General features: G+C 37.3%; 2 protein-coding genes across 2 annotated transcripts; both read right to left on the minus strand.

Moving 5' to 3' along the window:
* Positions 1 to 457: 457 nt before the first annotated feature.
* Positions 458 to 1,402, minus strand: LOC132639724 (uncharacterized). Its single transcript, XM_060356152.1, has one exon. It carries the CDS (start codon positions 1,400 to 1,402, stop codon positions 458 to 460), a length of 945 nt encoding a protein of 314 aa, XP_060212135.1.
* Positions 1,403 to 1,408: 6 nt separating this feature from the next.
* Positions 1,409 to 2,011, minus strand: LOC132639725 (uncharacterized). Its single transcript, XM_060356153.1, has one exon. The coding sequence runs from the start codon at positions 2,009 to 2,011 to the stop codon at positions 1,409 to 1,411; it is 603 nt and encodes a 200-aa protein (XP_060212136.1).
* Positions 2,012 to 15,834: the final 13,823 nt, after the last annotated feature.

A 15,834-nucleotide genomic window follows, 5' to 3' on the forward strand; every position in this document is an offset into this window, starting at 1 on the left:
ATTAATTTTTCAGCCCAGTTAAATACTGGCCGTATTTTGAAATACGGGCCGTATTTTGAAATACTGGCCGTATTTTGAAATACGGACAACACTGCCTCTCTTTAGTAAAATGGTCATAACTCTTTGCACAGATGTCCGTTTGACCCTCATAATATACCGTTGGAAAGGTATTTCAAAGATCTACAACTTTCATGAAGGAAGTTTTCCCAAATTACAAATACGTTTTTAAATACGGGCCGTATTTTGAAATAAAATCCGTATTTAACCATTTGACATCCAAATTCCAGAATGCTCAGAAATCCTTGGTTTTAGTTTACGACTTGAAATACGGACCGTAAACTGAAATACGATCACTGTTCATGGGCGTAAACTCCCATCCTACAACGGAACAGGGAAATTCCAATTCTCACATTCTTCATCTGATTTTCTAAGTCTTGGATCATGATCAAAGCTTACGTTAAAGGTACGGGGTGTTACACACCTTTCCTTCTATATCGGACAACTGCAAATCTCCCTTTGATAACACCTGTTTGATAACATAAGGGCCCTGCCAATTTGGGGCCAATTTTCCCCTCGCTTCTTCTTGGTGCGGAAGGATGCGTTTCACAACAAGTTGGCCCACCTCAAAATGTCTTGGACGTACCTTCTTGTTGTAAGTGCGAGCCATCATTTGCTGGTATAACTGGCCAAAGCAAATCGCCGTCAATCGCTTTTCATCGATTACTGACAATTGTTCTAGTCTAGACTTGACCCATTTAGTGTTATCAATCTCTGATTCAATAATGATTCGAAGAGAGGGGATCTCTACTTTTGCTGGTATGACCGCTTCAGTTCCATAAACCAATAAGTAAGGAGTTGCGCCAACAGACGTGCGGATAGTCGTGTAGTACCATAAAAGAGCAAAAGGCAATTTCTCTTGCCATTTCCTGGATCCTTGTACCATCTTCCTGAGGATCTTCTTGATGTTTTTGTTTGCAGCCTCAATAGCTCTATTTGCTTTGGGCCGATAAGGGGTAGAGTTGTGATGCACAATTTTAAATTGCTCACATACCTCCTTCATGAGATAACTATTAAGATTGGCTGAATTGTCCGTGATAATGGTCTTTGGTATACCAAAACGACATATGATGTTAGAGTGAACAAAGTTTACCACCGCTTTCTTGGTGACTGATTTGAACATAACAGCTTCTACCCATTCGGTGAAGTATTCAATGGCAACTAGAATGAATCTGTGCCCATTAGAAGCTTTTGGCTCAATTGGCCCAATAATATCTATCCCCCAAGCTACGAAAGGCCAAGGAGCAGACATAGGGTGCAACTCCGAAGCGGGCGAATGAATCCGGTCACTGTGAATTTGGCATTGATGACACTTGCAAACAAAGCAAAAACAATCTCTCTCCATGGTAAGCTAATAGTGTACTGCTCGAAGAATCTTTTTTGCTAGAACATAACCGTTCATGTGCGGGCCACATACTTCGGAGTGTACTTCATTCATGATCATTTTAGCTTCTTGGGTATTCACACATCTTAACAAATTCAAATCCGAGGTCCTTTTGTATAAGATCTCCCCACTCAGAAAGAAATCATTGGAAGGTCGCCTAATAGTTCTTTTTTGATCTCCATCTGCATGTATTGGATATTCTTTTGTTTTTAGGAATCTTTTGATATCGTGATACCATGGCTCACCATCTGGCTCTACTTCAATTGTACTGCAATGACCATGTTGATTCCTAATCTGAATCTCTAACGGATCAATATAAGCATTGCCTAGGTATGGAAGCATTAAGGCTAAAGTGGCCAAAGCATCAGCCAACTCATTGTGAAATCTGGGAATATATCTGAACTCGATTGACTTAAACCTTTTGCTAAGGTCCTCCAAACATTGTTTGTACAGAATGAGCTTGATGTCTCGAGTTTCCCATTCACCCTGAGCCTGCCGAATGAGTAAGTCAGAATCTCCCAAAACTATTAACTCATGTGCATCCAGATGTATTGCCATGTTTAAACCCATTATGCAAGCTTCATATTCCGCTGTATTATTGGTACAGAAGAAATGAAGTCGTGCTGTGGCGGGATAATGATGCCCCGTTGGTGAAATGAGAATTGCCCCAATCCCGACACCTTTAATGTTGACCGCCCCATCAAAGTATAATTTCCAGACGTGACTGTCATCGCGAACTTCTTCCTCAACTGAATTAATCTCTTCATCAGGAAAATAAGTATTCAAAGTCTCATACTCATCGTCAACTGGATTTTCTGCCAAATGATCGGCCAATGCTTGTGCTTTTATAGCGGTGCGGGTGACATAGACAATGTCGAACTCCGTAAGTAAAATCTGCCACTTTGCCAACCTTCCACTCGGCATAGGTTTTTGAAAGATATACTTCAAAGGATCCGTTCGAGATATGAGGTGAGTTGTATATGATGAAAGTTAGTGCTCAGTTTCTGGGCGACCCAAGTCAAAGCACAACACATTCTTTCTAAAAATATGTATTTTACTTCATAGCTTGTGAACTTCTTGCTCAAATAATAGATCGCTTGTTCCTTCTTGCCTGTGGAATCATGTTGTCCTAGAACGCACCCAAAGGAATTATCCATCACTGACAGATACAAAAACAAAGGCCTACCCAGTTCTGGCGGGACAAGCACTGGACAGTTCGATAAATATTCCTTAATCTTATCAAAAGCCTCTTGACACTCGTCTGTCCACTTGACGGCGACATCCTTCTTCAACAGCTTGAATATGGGCTCACATGTAGTGGTGAGCTGAGCGATGAACCTACTGATGTAGTTCAACCTACCAAGAAGAATCATGACTTCCGTTCTGTTCTTCGGGGGTGGTAATTCCTGAATGGCCTTTATCTTGGAGGTGTCTAATTCAATTCCTCGCCGACTAACTATAAACCCCAAAAGTTTCCCGGATGGAACTCCAAACGCACACTTGGCTGGATTGAGCATGAGGTTGTACTTGCGCAATCTTTCAAAGAACTTTCTCAAATCACGCACATGGTCAGCTTGAGTTTTGGACTTGATGATCACTTCATCGACGTACACTTCAATTTCTTTATGCATCATGTCATGCAAGATAGTAGTCATAGATCTCATGTAAGTTGCCCCTGCGTTCTTCAAACCAAATGGCATGACCCTGTAACAGTAAGTACCCCATGGGGTGGTGAAGGCGGTCTTTTCTGCATCCTCTTCATCCATCAAAATTTTGGTGATACCCGGCATAACAATCCACAAAAGATTGAATCTCGTGTTTAGCACAATTATCAACAAGAACGTGGATGTTAGGTAAGGGAAAGTTGTCCTTTGGACTAGCTTTGTTCAAATCTCTATAGTCAACACAAACTCTGGTTTTCTCATCCTTCTTTGGTACGGGCACAACATTTGCTAGCCATGTAGTAAATCGGACGACCCTGATTACATTTGCACTCAATTGCTTCATGATTTCTTCTTTAATTTTATCACTCACCTCTTTCTTAAATTTTCTTTGCTTTTGTTGGACTGGTGGGAAATCCGGGTACGTAGGAAGTTTGTGCACTACCAGATCAACGCTCAAACCCGGCATGTCATCATAAGACCAAGCGAACACATCTTTATATTCAAACAAAACCTGGATTATGTCATCTCTGGTCTTTTGTTCATCATGAATGCTTATCTTTGTTTCTCTAGTTTTTTCAGAAGTTCCCAAATTAATTGCCTCAGTTTCATTTAGATTAGGCTTAGGTTTATTCTCAAATTGATCCAGTTCCTTTTTTATTTCTTCAAAAGCCTCTTCTTCATCATATTCATCAACCTCTTGATTCGTTGTTTCGAGATTAGACAACTCTTTAAGATCTGGACGTGAATTCTGCATGCATGTCATGTTATTAAAGGCGGCGTTAATGAAAATGAAATGAAAATTAAATAACAAAATTAAGGAAAAGGAGACGATAGAATTGACTAAGAAACTGAAACTTCATTTTATTGAATTAGAAAGGATAGAAGGGTTAACATCAGAGCATAGCAACTAAACTATTTGGATTACCACCCAGAGAATAATCCAAATATAGGAAAAATAGCAAAATAAACTACCAAGACTCCTTCCTTGTGGGAAGAGGAGTAGCTTCCCAGTTGGTGAGCTTGACTTTTAGGCCAATACGTTGCACATCTGCATGACTAGGGCCTTCACCAATCTGAACCATGTTTACCCCATAGAACATTTTTTTGAGACCTTGACATATTTCGTCCACGTCATCTTGGACAGACATGTCCTTATTCTCTTCAAGACGTGACCTAGTAAAAGACTTGGCAATGTGGAGAACGGGCTTTGGCAATTTCCAAACCTTATTTTTTTGCTCTTTTGCCCATTTCCTATCAGCATTAGTTGGCCTAAAACCCAAACCAAAAGTATCTTGATTACCAAATAGAGAGACAGGGTCAACAATTCCTTGCAACGACACCCCCAAGCCCTTTCCTGGCTCATAACCGTTTTGCAGCATTTGTGAAGCCACCATGACTGAAGTAGAGGATAGACGAGGCTCTGGGATAGGCTTCCCTTCCATAAACAGATCAGCTACCACTATCTCAAAGGTCTAAAATACGAGGGATTCACAGCCTTCCTTGGCCTCGACGCATGGGACGGAAGGGTCTCTATATATTGAAAGATCATCTTCACCGTGAATAATAATTTATTGTTTCTCATATTCAAACTTTACCACTTGGTGTAAAGTAGATGGCACTGCTCTGGCTGCATGGATCCATGGCATTCTTAAAAGCAAGTTGTAGGAAACGTCCATGTCTATAACTTGGAATGTGATCCCAAAATCAACAGGTCCAATTTTTAAAGTAAGATCAATCTCACCAATGGTGTCTCTTTTTGCGCCATCGAAAGCTCGAACACACACATTGTTAGTACGAATTCTATCTGTGCTGATTTTTAAACTCTACAAAGTAGAGAGGGGGCAGATATCCATACCCAAGCCTCCATCAATCATGACTCTTTTCACATAATGTTATTCACATTTTATGGTTAAATGCAAAGCCTTGTTATGTCCGACTCCTTCCATCGGCAACTCATCATCGGTGAAAGTGATTCTATTCACCTCAAATATTCTATTGGCCATCTTTTCCAAGTGACTTACAATTGTTTTTTCCGAAACATGTGCCTCGTTCAGAATTCTAATCAATGCTTGACGGTGCTCTTTAGAATATATGAGCAAAGATAGCAATGAAATCTGAGCAGGAGTTTTTCTAAACTAATTAACAATAGAGTAATCCTGAACTTTCATCTTCTTCATGAACTCTTCAGCCTCTTCTTCGGTGATAGGTTTTTTCACCAGAAATTGGCTATCCCTAGCTTGTTTGGCTCTCCTTAATTCTTCTGGAGCATAACACCTTCCAGAATGCATTAAGCCACCGGTTTCATCTATTTCTTCAACAATCTCTTTGCCCTTGTAAGTCACAGTGGTTTTGTTGTAGTTCCATGGGACAGTTTTCATGTTTGTCACTGGAAGTTGTGTCGTGTGCTTTATAACAATTGGTTCTGTCATCTTTCCTAAACCATTCTGGTTTTGACCAAACCTGGGAAAACCACTAGGAATATATAATTTTGGTCCGGTCACTAATATCTCTTTTTTCTTTATGGCTCCAGGGACATACAATATCAACTTCCCTGAGCCTTTGAGATTTGGATCAGAACATGCACCTTTTAACAATCAACAGTGCTTCTTGTGCACACTTTGTCACCATACCCAACCCTTCTTTTAAGGTGTCAATTTCGATTACTGTTTTGCCTGTTTGCTTGTATTCCTTATCATCACAGATCATCCCAACAACATGAGCATTGTTGTGAGCAGGAAGTGTGTTGTTGGTGACATTCGGAGCCTCTTCGTCATGTATCACAATTGCTTTGTCATCAATTAGCTTCTCAATGGCTGTCTTCAAAGTAAAACAATTTTCTGTGCTATGACCCTGAGTGTTAGAATGATACTCGCACTTGGCTGTGGGGTCAAAACATCTTGCATTTGGGTTCACATTATACAGCATGATAGGTTCAATCAAACCTAATTGTATCAATTTCCGCAGCAAGCTTGTGTATGATTCTCTAATTGGGGTCAAGTTTTCCCTTTGTCCTTGTTCTCTTACATAATCAGTTTTAGGACGTGGATTATAAGGTGCTTGAAAATTTTGTTGTTGGGGACGAAAGCCTTGTGGAGCAGGCGCCCTCCATTGCTGGCGTTGAGGAGGTCGGACATATACATGGGTGTTGAAAACCGTATATTGGGGTGGAGCAATTGAGTAGTGGGGATCCTGATGCGAATAAAAATGTTGACGTGAGTTGGATTGTCCTTGTTGGATTTGGTGGTTTGTCCCCCTTTGAGTAGCACTGGACCCTGATGTCATCATGGATCCTTCCTTTTTCTTTTTTCGATTTCCAAAACCACCAGACCCATTTTGAATTGCTTGGGTGGTAGCCTTGAGTGCTACCTGACTCACAATTTTGCCGGACTTGATGCCATTTTCAACCATTTCCCCAACTTTAATTGCTTCTGCGAATGTCTTTCCCACTGTGAAAAGCAAGTAGCGGAAGTAATCAGGTTCTTGTGCTAGGAGGAAAACATCAATAATTTCCGACTCCTTCATCGGCGGTTTGACCCTAGCAGTTTGTTCTCTCCACTTGATAGTATATTCTCTAAAACTCTCGGTAGGCTTTTTCTTCATACTGGCGTGAGAAGTGCGATCAGGCAAAATATCAATGTTATACTGAAATTGTCGAATAAAATCTCGTGCCATGTCATCCCATGTAGGCCAATCAGAAATATCTTGGTCGATGAACCATTCTGAGGTAATCCCCGCTAGACTTTCTCCAAAATATGCCATGAGCAATTCTTCCTTACTCCCTGCCCCTCTTAGTTGATTGCAATATTTCTTCAAATGTGCTATGGGGTCACCGTGACCATCGTACTTCTCAAACTTCGGAGTCTTAAAACCAAGGGGGAAATGAAAATTGGGGAACATGCACAAATCTCTAAATAAGACGCTTTTTGGACCTCTTAATCCTTGCATATTCCTCACACTCTGCTCTAGACTTTTCATTTTTCTAGCCATTTCTTCTTGTTCCTCATTCTTAGCAGTTTTCTCGATCTCGATCGGGGAACTATACTACTGAAAGGGGTTATATGAGTCTGGGACTTTAAAAGTCAATTCCGGAGAATAATATTGATCATGGTGACCTTTAGATGAAGGCTCATTATTAGACTTCTGTACCAATGTTGTTTGAGGAATTGTAGTAGTTTGTACAGTAGGGATGAAAAGTGGCTTATTTCTAAGGGGTGCATTTGGAGGGCGCACAGTGGAAGTTCTAGAAGTGCTGGATATGTTAACATTTGGACCAAATCCAGGAGGAAAAAGTGGATCACTTGTCGGGGTTTCAATGGGAATTGACATAGTCACATCCGGGAATCCAGGGATTGAAGATGGTGGAGCTTGCCCATTTATCCAAGCTTGATATATGTCAGCCATTTGTTGTCTCAACATCCTTACTTCCTCTGCTGATGTTGATTCATGTTGAACCATCTGACCTCGAGATTCATCATTGTCTGACTCGTTTCCATCCTTATGGGCCATTATCCCCTTTCCTTTAGACCTTATGTTATATTCGTGAGGAGCCAGTTCAACCACAAACCAACCACCTTATCTTTAAGACAAGAACAAATAAGTGAGGGTTTAACATTTTGCAGACATTAATCACACGTTGTGGGCCATGTACCTAAATTATTTGATATCTAATATAAGCATTAGAAGGCTTTCATGTTTCATCCCGTCTTTTGGGTGAATTTATTTCAACACTTTTCTTATTTTTTCATTTTTCTCTTTCAGTGATTTTGAAACATTTTGATCGAACCCATTAAGGGATGCCTACGTATCATGTTAAACATGAATCAGATCATTACATAGTTCATGAAAAAGAACAAATTTAGATTTTTTGAATCAACTAAAAATATTTTTATTAACTTTCAAATTAGTATTTTTCAATACAAAGATGTAAAGGAAAATAACCAAAAAGAAAGGCACCATAGACTCAAAAAGACTAAATCGGGACTAGAATATCCAAAACAAACTAAAAATAAAGACTCGAAAAGAGTCAGTCTCAAAATACAACTACTGAACTAGAACTCCTAATAATTATAACTAAACATCAATCTTCGGAAATCTGCGATCTTCTATGTGAACTAATGTATATCTGCTCAAGGTGCTTCTGGCCCAGGCTGACCCCCTAACATGCGGTATATTTGCTTCAGTTCTACTGCAAAGTGGCATGCAAGGCTAGGTATCTTTCTAACGAATTGCTCATAATCCATCCCCTGACAGTCTTGACAACTTTGAGCAGTATGAATAACTAAATTGTGGACATGTTCTCTAATATCTCGATAATTCCGCTCCAGGTCTTGGACTTGCTGCTGGCGAGTAGTTGTTATCTCTCCTATACCTGCCTCACGGTTCAATGCTAATTCAAGCTGGTTTCGAATCCTTGCTCGGTCATTCATTAATTGGTTCCTTTCTACATCAAATCGACCTCTCTCTTTATCGAATTCAGCTTGTTGTCGAGTTTGCAGGGCCAAGAATTGAGCTTTCTCGTCTTCAAAATGCGTTTTCTCCGCATCAAAAAAGTCTCCCTTCTTATCGAGCTCCCTCTGTAACACATCAACGGCTTCTCTAACAATGCCCAAATCCTCGTATAAGGTCTGAATTGTAGAGCGATGTTTCCTCTCAGCATTTTTTTTGGGCTGCCCAAACCCTAGCATCCATCTCTGCCTCTATCTGGGCCAAATCCTCTCTGGCAGTTTTTAGTTCTTTATCGAGAGCATGTAGAGTGGACCGATAGTTCTCTTCAACTTCAAACCGATCTTGCTTGATTCTGACCTCAACCTCTGCCTCCTTGTCTCTTGCCTCTTTTACAGACCCTTCAGGCCTAACCTTGAGGGGAGCTTGATCATGAAACCAGTGAAAGTACAGGAGATCTACCTCTCCTTGATCACGATCCTCTATCATAGTACTCAAACCTAAGACCCGATGGCCGTCCCAAATTCTTTGAGCTTCTGATTCTCGACATCGATCTTCTGATTTTACCTCCCATAAAAAATTCTGCATGTTCTCAACAATAGGTACGATTTGCCTCCGACCTAGCTGGCGTAAAACTCGAAGTGGAGCATACGGCTGAAACCCTCTGAGGCCCATTAGAACAAAAAAAAAAGCCTATAAGAAGACATGTGGATCACCTCAGCCGAAGGAAACCAATGATAATTCTAAGTAATCTGAGAAGATGTCAACTCACGAAGATACTCTGCCCAAGCCTTGATGCCCTCTGGCAAATTTTCCTTAATTCCTCCGCCCTGTCTAGATGATCTAAGATATTGCTCTTCCAATCAGATTTGAATTTTGACTGGTAATGATGGCGGTATAAGTGCTCTAGAAACCACACTTGTAATAAAGTGTTACAACCTTCAAAATATTTTTCACCCTCTCTGTATTCAGTCAAAGCACGATATATATCAGCTAGGATCATTGGTAAGATGGTGGAATCTTCTCTCTTCATCATAGCTGTGACTATCCCAGACAAACGAATGTCGATTTTTCTGTCTCGTCTAGGAAAAACCACGGTTCCCAGGAATGCTACCATGAATGCTTCTTGCCTATGCTTTTCCCATGTAAAATAGTGATTCCCATTTTTTAGTTGTTTTCCATATTGTAGAAATCCTTGTTTGTTTCCATATCTCGCATATAAGAACTCCAAAGTAACTCATCCGTTGTCCAAACATGCCATACGAGGGTGGTTAAGGTGCATTTGCTCCAAAAATTTATTTCCACTAACATTTCTCGGTGCTAGAGGCGTTTTTTTACGAAGGTTCTTTCCTAACCCAGCGACGCCACCTAGTTCCTCCAGTGTAGGAGTCAACTCAAAATCTCTAAAGCGGAAGACGTTGTTTGCAGAGTCCCAAAACGGAATTAAAGCCTCAATTAGGTCCCTGTCAGGGCTGATTCTCATAATATCTGTGAGGAATGCCAGATGTTTAAATATCGGGGTCTGTAGATAATGACCCATGTCGTTCCACCAAGCCAGGAGTGACGGTGGGGTTTTGTCTGCAATCATAAACTCTGGGGGTTCATTGACTTCTTCAACTGCTTCATCTCTTGGCCTCTTATAACATCTCATCAGTACCATTTTTGCCTATTTAGAAAAATAAAAAGGACTTCGAATTAAGACCTAAACACAAAAAGAAAAATTAAAAAAAAAAGTTTAAAAAAATGTAAAAAGTGGCTATTTTTCACAAAAACAACCCTTATATGCTTTTGTAGCAATATTTTAGGGTTATCTTGGCAAAATCGGCCAGACGCGAAAACTAAAGTACTAAAATGATTTTTTTAAAGGTGGACCGAAACTAAGGGAGGTTTCCTACATATCACACCAGATGGTGAGAATCAGGCGGCGTAGTTTGTGAAGACTACTACAATAAAGGATTTTTTAAAAAAATTTACTTAAAAAAAAAGGCTCATTTTTTTTTTGAGAATTTTTGTGAAAAGACAAAAGACTAGATTCTTTCTGGTTGTTTATTAAAAATAAATGGGTATATAATAAATCTCTTTCTTTGTTTTACTAATCACCCTAAAAGCCGATCAACAATGAACAACCATTCCGAATAATATTGCAAATAGCACATATGATGCACATGTTGGTCAAGAGAAACATGTGCCCGTCTTAGACAGACTCGGCCCCTATGCCGAGCCCCACTAGGTCAAATGCAAGTGATGCAAACAAAGCGCGGCCTACTAGGGATACCATGTATGTGTTCCAGTTCTACTAAGGTTAAACCTAATGGAGAAAGGTATCTAGACTGGCTGTAAAACGAGCGGACGACTCAAGTCGGGCAGCGATTTCCGGCTTTGTTGTGGGTCCTCTCCATCCTAAACATGTTTGACTATAAATCCTTCACCAGGGACCAAGGGCCTACTGGCTTTATCTCAGCAGAAGTGGGGTGCGTAGTCGCAATTCCCATTTTTGTGGCAAAAATATATTATTGAAGACTCAAAGGGGGTGCCGCGAGAGAAGACAAATCTATTGCAGTTCAATAATATCAAAGCAGTAAATAAGCAGGCATAGAGGACATTAGTCCCATATATACAAAATATCCAAGAAATAAAGAAAGCCAAATGCAAGTCAATATATAAAGCTCGAATTCTGGTTATCCCCAGCGGAGTCGCCATCTGTCACACCCCTTTTTTTTCCATAAATAAATAAAAACAAATTAATTAGTTTTAAATTTATTTAAAAGGGTTTTTCCAATTAAAGTGACGTTTTGAAGAGGGATTATTTTATTTGTTACAGAGTTGCCACTTGGAATTGAGTTTTGGTGTTCCAAGTCACCTTATGAATCTCTAATCAAAAGGAAATGACTCTATTTTTATTGGTCTGCGAAACAAAAGATCGGGTAAGGAATTCTATTGACCGGGGAGAAGGTATTAGGCATTCCCCAAGTCCCGTGGTTTTAGCACGGTCGCTTTATCGACTTATATCTGGCTAAAATCAATTCTTGGATAAAATGTATTTATTAGCTATGCCTATGATTTGCTTAATATTGTTTACCTTTTACTAGTCTTGAATAAGACGCGTAGTTGCGACCTCAATCTTGATACACAGAAAATTTATAGCTAAAAGTATTTCTCCACTAATTAAGTAAAATAAAATCCATTAAATAGTTGAAATATTGTGATTAATTGATTCAACTTGTAAAATCATCTAGTGGCAAAGTGCAGCCGGCATGAGCATCTTTAATTTATTATTTATAAAATAGCTTTGTCTTGGGGCATCCGCAAACTCTTTGTCCATTTCTTCTTTAAAATAAAATCAAGTATATATGATAGATATATTTCTTACAATGTCTTCTTTGTCCTCTTCCTGCCCCAAATTTAAATATCTCAAACTTGGTATTGGAAAAACACTACAAAGCTTCCACTCTACCAAGAAATTAAGCTTGCAAATCTATTCCTCCTACACACATGAAGTAAATATCCATACAAACAATAGCCATGCACGTCCTAGATATCTAAGAAAGATCACTCCACATTCTAAAAGAAAAATTAATCTAAGCTATATTCATGATACTATCTATTGTTCCTTTCTTTTCAAATCCAACCCCACAACACGTTTTTATATATATTTTTGGGTCTTGCCATATCACGATAGTATAATTCTATTTGCTTAATAAAAGACTAACTATTTAATCTAAGTAACTGTTTCCTTAAACAACTATAAATTAAGAAAATCTATTAAACCAATAAAATTATATTATGCTAACACATGAAAAGATATTTCAATAATAAAGACCTATAAACCCGAACACGTTAACCAACAGTGAGTCAAAATACTATATACTTGGTCTAACTTAGTTGAATCGATGTTAGTTTCATTATAAACTTATTCCTCTCTATTTTAACTAAGCATGGGTTTCAACCAACCATTTAACACGTAAGAAATAATCACATATGCTATACCGATTTTGTACCATATTTAACAATACAAAAATCTGAATATACTTCACATTTTACATCAAAGAAGAACAGTTAGACACATATGAAATTTGCAAACTTCATAATATTGAAATCAGGCCTCATATAATCGTGATATTAAATTATACAATGAAGATTTAGTATTACATTTTGCGAAGATTAATTCGAAACTAGGAAACGGCTATAATCTATTGATTTCCAAAGTAAACAAAAGTTAACTTCCAAGTCCACAAATTCGAAATCGCGAACGAAAACCTCGAACTCGAACCTAAAAAAAACCTTTTTTTTTTTTTTTTTGGTTTGCTGTTTGTATCTTTCTGTGTGTCCTCTTTACGTTGTATGATATGGGAGTATATATAGTTGTATGTTGTTGGCTGGTTTTTAAGAGATCTAAGGGAGCAGGAGTTCTTAAAAGGATAAGTATGGTTGAGGGGTTAGTTTTTATTAGGATTAGGACTGGGGTAAGGAAAAACACGTGAGGGAGTAAGGAATATATTTTGTGGGGTGAGCCGTGAAGGGTTAGGGGATTTGGGTTAGTTGGGGTAGTTTAGGGCCTTTAGGCGGCTGTTAGGGTAGGGTCTGTAGGGATCTATTTTTTGTTGCAGAATTTTTGTAGGGATAGACATAAGAGGTATAGTATTATAGGGGTCTTGATTTTAATGGCAAGGTAGTTTTAGGTTAATTTTGTTATTTCCCCTTATTTTTTATTTAGTTCCTTTTGTGTTTTAAAATATAACATAAGACAAAAACGACTAATGAACTATTTTTAGATTAATACGATGTAGAAAAATTAAATAGGCAGTCCAAAATGAAATCTAAACTAAGAAAACTACTAAAAATCACTAGCTTATTTTTTAAAACCTAAATTAAAAGAAAACATATTTTTGTAAATTATCTCTTTTTTTTTCCTGAAAAATAAATGACGAAAATTATCCTAAAATGTGACTTTTTTTTGTAGTTTTCAAATATTAAAAGTAAGACTTACTAAAACAACAACAACAACAACAACAACAGCCCAGTGAAATCCCACATCTTGGGGTCTGGGGAGGGTATAATGTACGCAGACCTTACTCCTACCAAGGTAGGATGGCTGTTTCCGAGAGACCCTCGGCTCAATAGAAGCATAAAAAGGGGGTCAGATAAGGTTAAAAGATTTAAAACGATATTGCAATGAAATAATGCAAGCGACACAGTAAAACAGGATAATCAAGGAATTCAAAGCGATATGGAAATGCAAATCACGAAAGCGGCACAGATAAAATAGAGTAATCAAAGTACAGAAAGTAGCAAATAATAACATAAATCAAAGCTAAGACTTACTAAAAATGAAATAAAAATTAAAATATTTGATCTAGACCTACAAGAAGTATTTAAACGCTAAAAATGATGTAAAAATTTATGTTTGGTCAAAAATTAACTAAGCATGGATTTCAACCAACCATTTAACACGCAAGAAATAATCACATATGCTATGCCGATTTTGTACCATATTTAACAATACAAAAATCTGAATATACTTCACATTTTACATCAAAGAAGAACAGTTAGACACATATGAAATTTGCAAACTTCATAATATTGAAATCAAGCCTCATATAATCGTAATATTAAATTATACAATGAAGATTTAGTATTACCTTTTGCGAAGATTAATTCAAAACTAGGAAACGGCTACAATCTACTAATTTCCAAAGTTAACAAAAGTTAACTTCCAGGTCCACGAACTCGAAACCGCGAACGGAAATCTTGAACTCGAACTTTAAAGAAAAACTTTATTATTTTTTTTATTTTTTTGTGTTTGCTGTTTTTATGTTTCTCCGTGTTTTTTTTTTTTTTTTTTTGTTCTCTTCCTCCGTTCCTGTGTGTTGTGTTGCCTTATTTATAGTGTATGTGTGTGGGTGTTCTGCATAATTAAAGGGACGTGTGGGAGTGGAAGGTTAGAGGATAATGTTTGGGGAGAGTTTAAAGGGGTGAGGGGTTTAAAAGAATTGGGAGGATTGGTTTTGGGATAAGGATTGTGGTAGAAAGACGCAAAGGAAATGAGACTTAGGAGGATTTGAATTTGTAACAAATTAGTTTGTTTAGGTGAGTGTGAATACTTTTTTTTTAAAAAAAAAAAGATAAAAATGCTAACTAATCACTTTTAAAAAAAATATAGAATAGCTAAATAGCTAGTCCAAAATAAAGAACATGTAACTAAGCGAAATACTAAAACCACTAGCTTATTTATCAAAACTTAAATTATAAGAAAACATATTTTGTAAACTTCCTTTCCTTTTTTTAACTTATCCTAAAATGTGACTCTATATTTGTAGCTTTGATCTTTTAAAAGTAAGAATTACTAAAAATGAATTAAAAATTAAAATATTCAATTAAACCTAAAAGAAATATTTAAACGCTAAAAATGGTGTAAAAACTTATCTTCGGTCAAAAATTAGGTGTTCACAGACTTTGTTTAGTATGTTAAAATGTTTAATCTAAATCTTTGTCAGGTTTATCCATGAGCTTGACACCAGTGGTGAATGGACAATCATGACAAACAAGAAGCAATTATTCCCTACATAAAATTTAATAATTCAGTAAAACATACTAAGCTTTGGAAAATTGGACATTCAGAATTCTTCAGAAGAATAACCTTAAACTATCTTTTTCCTTGAGGAATAGTTTGGCTCAAGGGATAAAGGAAGATAATTTTAGAATTAAATTTGAGAACGTAGTTTATTTCATAGATTTGGTATCATTTTATGTTTTGAGATTAGTGATTTCTGTTTATATCATACATGGAACGGTTTTGAAATTACTAATCCCGAGATTAAACATCTAAATGACACATATTTCCTTCTCCAAAACATTTCTCCCAAAATTCTTTAAGAAATTGCTAAGGTTAAAAGTAGGAGAAAAGGACTAAAATAGTATATTATCTTTGGGTATAGACCTAAAATCATACATTTTTTTTTACATGAAGCATTAATAGTCCATTATGTTTGCATAAGTGGTGCATTTTGTCGACTCCCAGATATTTTGTTAAAAATTTAACGGAAAAGGGCAAAAATGCCCCTGAACTATTAGAAAAGGTCTAAAAATTCCCTTTATTCATCTATTTTGCTAAAAATACCTCTCAATTCAACTTTTTGGCTCATTTATGCCCTTTTCTCTTAAAAGGAGAGACAAAAATTTATCCCACTTTATCTATAGTTTAAAATAAATACATATTTTATATATTTTATTTTTAGTCTAATCAACCAAACAACTATCAATAAAAGTACATTAGTAAATAATTCTGTC

This window comes from Lycium barbarum, chromosome 5 (assembly GCF_019175385.1).
Source record: "Lycium barbarum isolate Lr01 chromosome 5, ASM1917538v2, whole genome shotgun sequence".
Lineage (NCBI taxonomy): Eukaryota > Viridiplantae > Streptophyta > Magnoliopsida > Solanales > Solanaceae > Lycium > Lycium barbarum.

Excerpts from the sequence above, each read along its gene's own strand:
- LOC132639724 (XM_060356152.1), bottom strand. The coding sequence starts at position 1,402 with ATGGAGAGAGATTGTTTTTGCTTTGTTTGCAAGTGTCATCAATGCCAA.
- LOC132639725 (XM_060356153.1), bottom strand. The coding sequence starts at position 2,011 with ATGGGTTTAAACATGGCAATACATCTGGATGCACATGAGTTAATAGTT.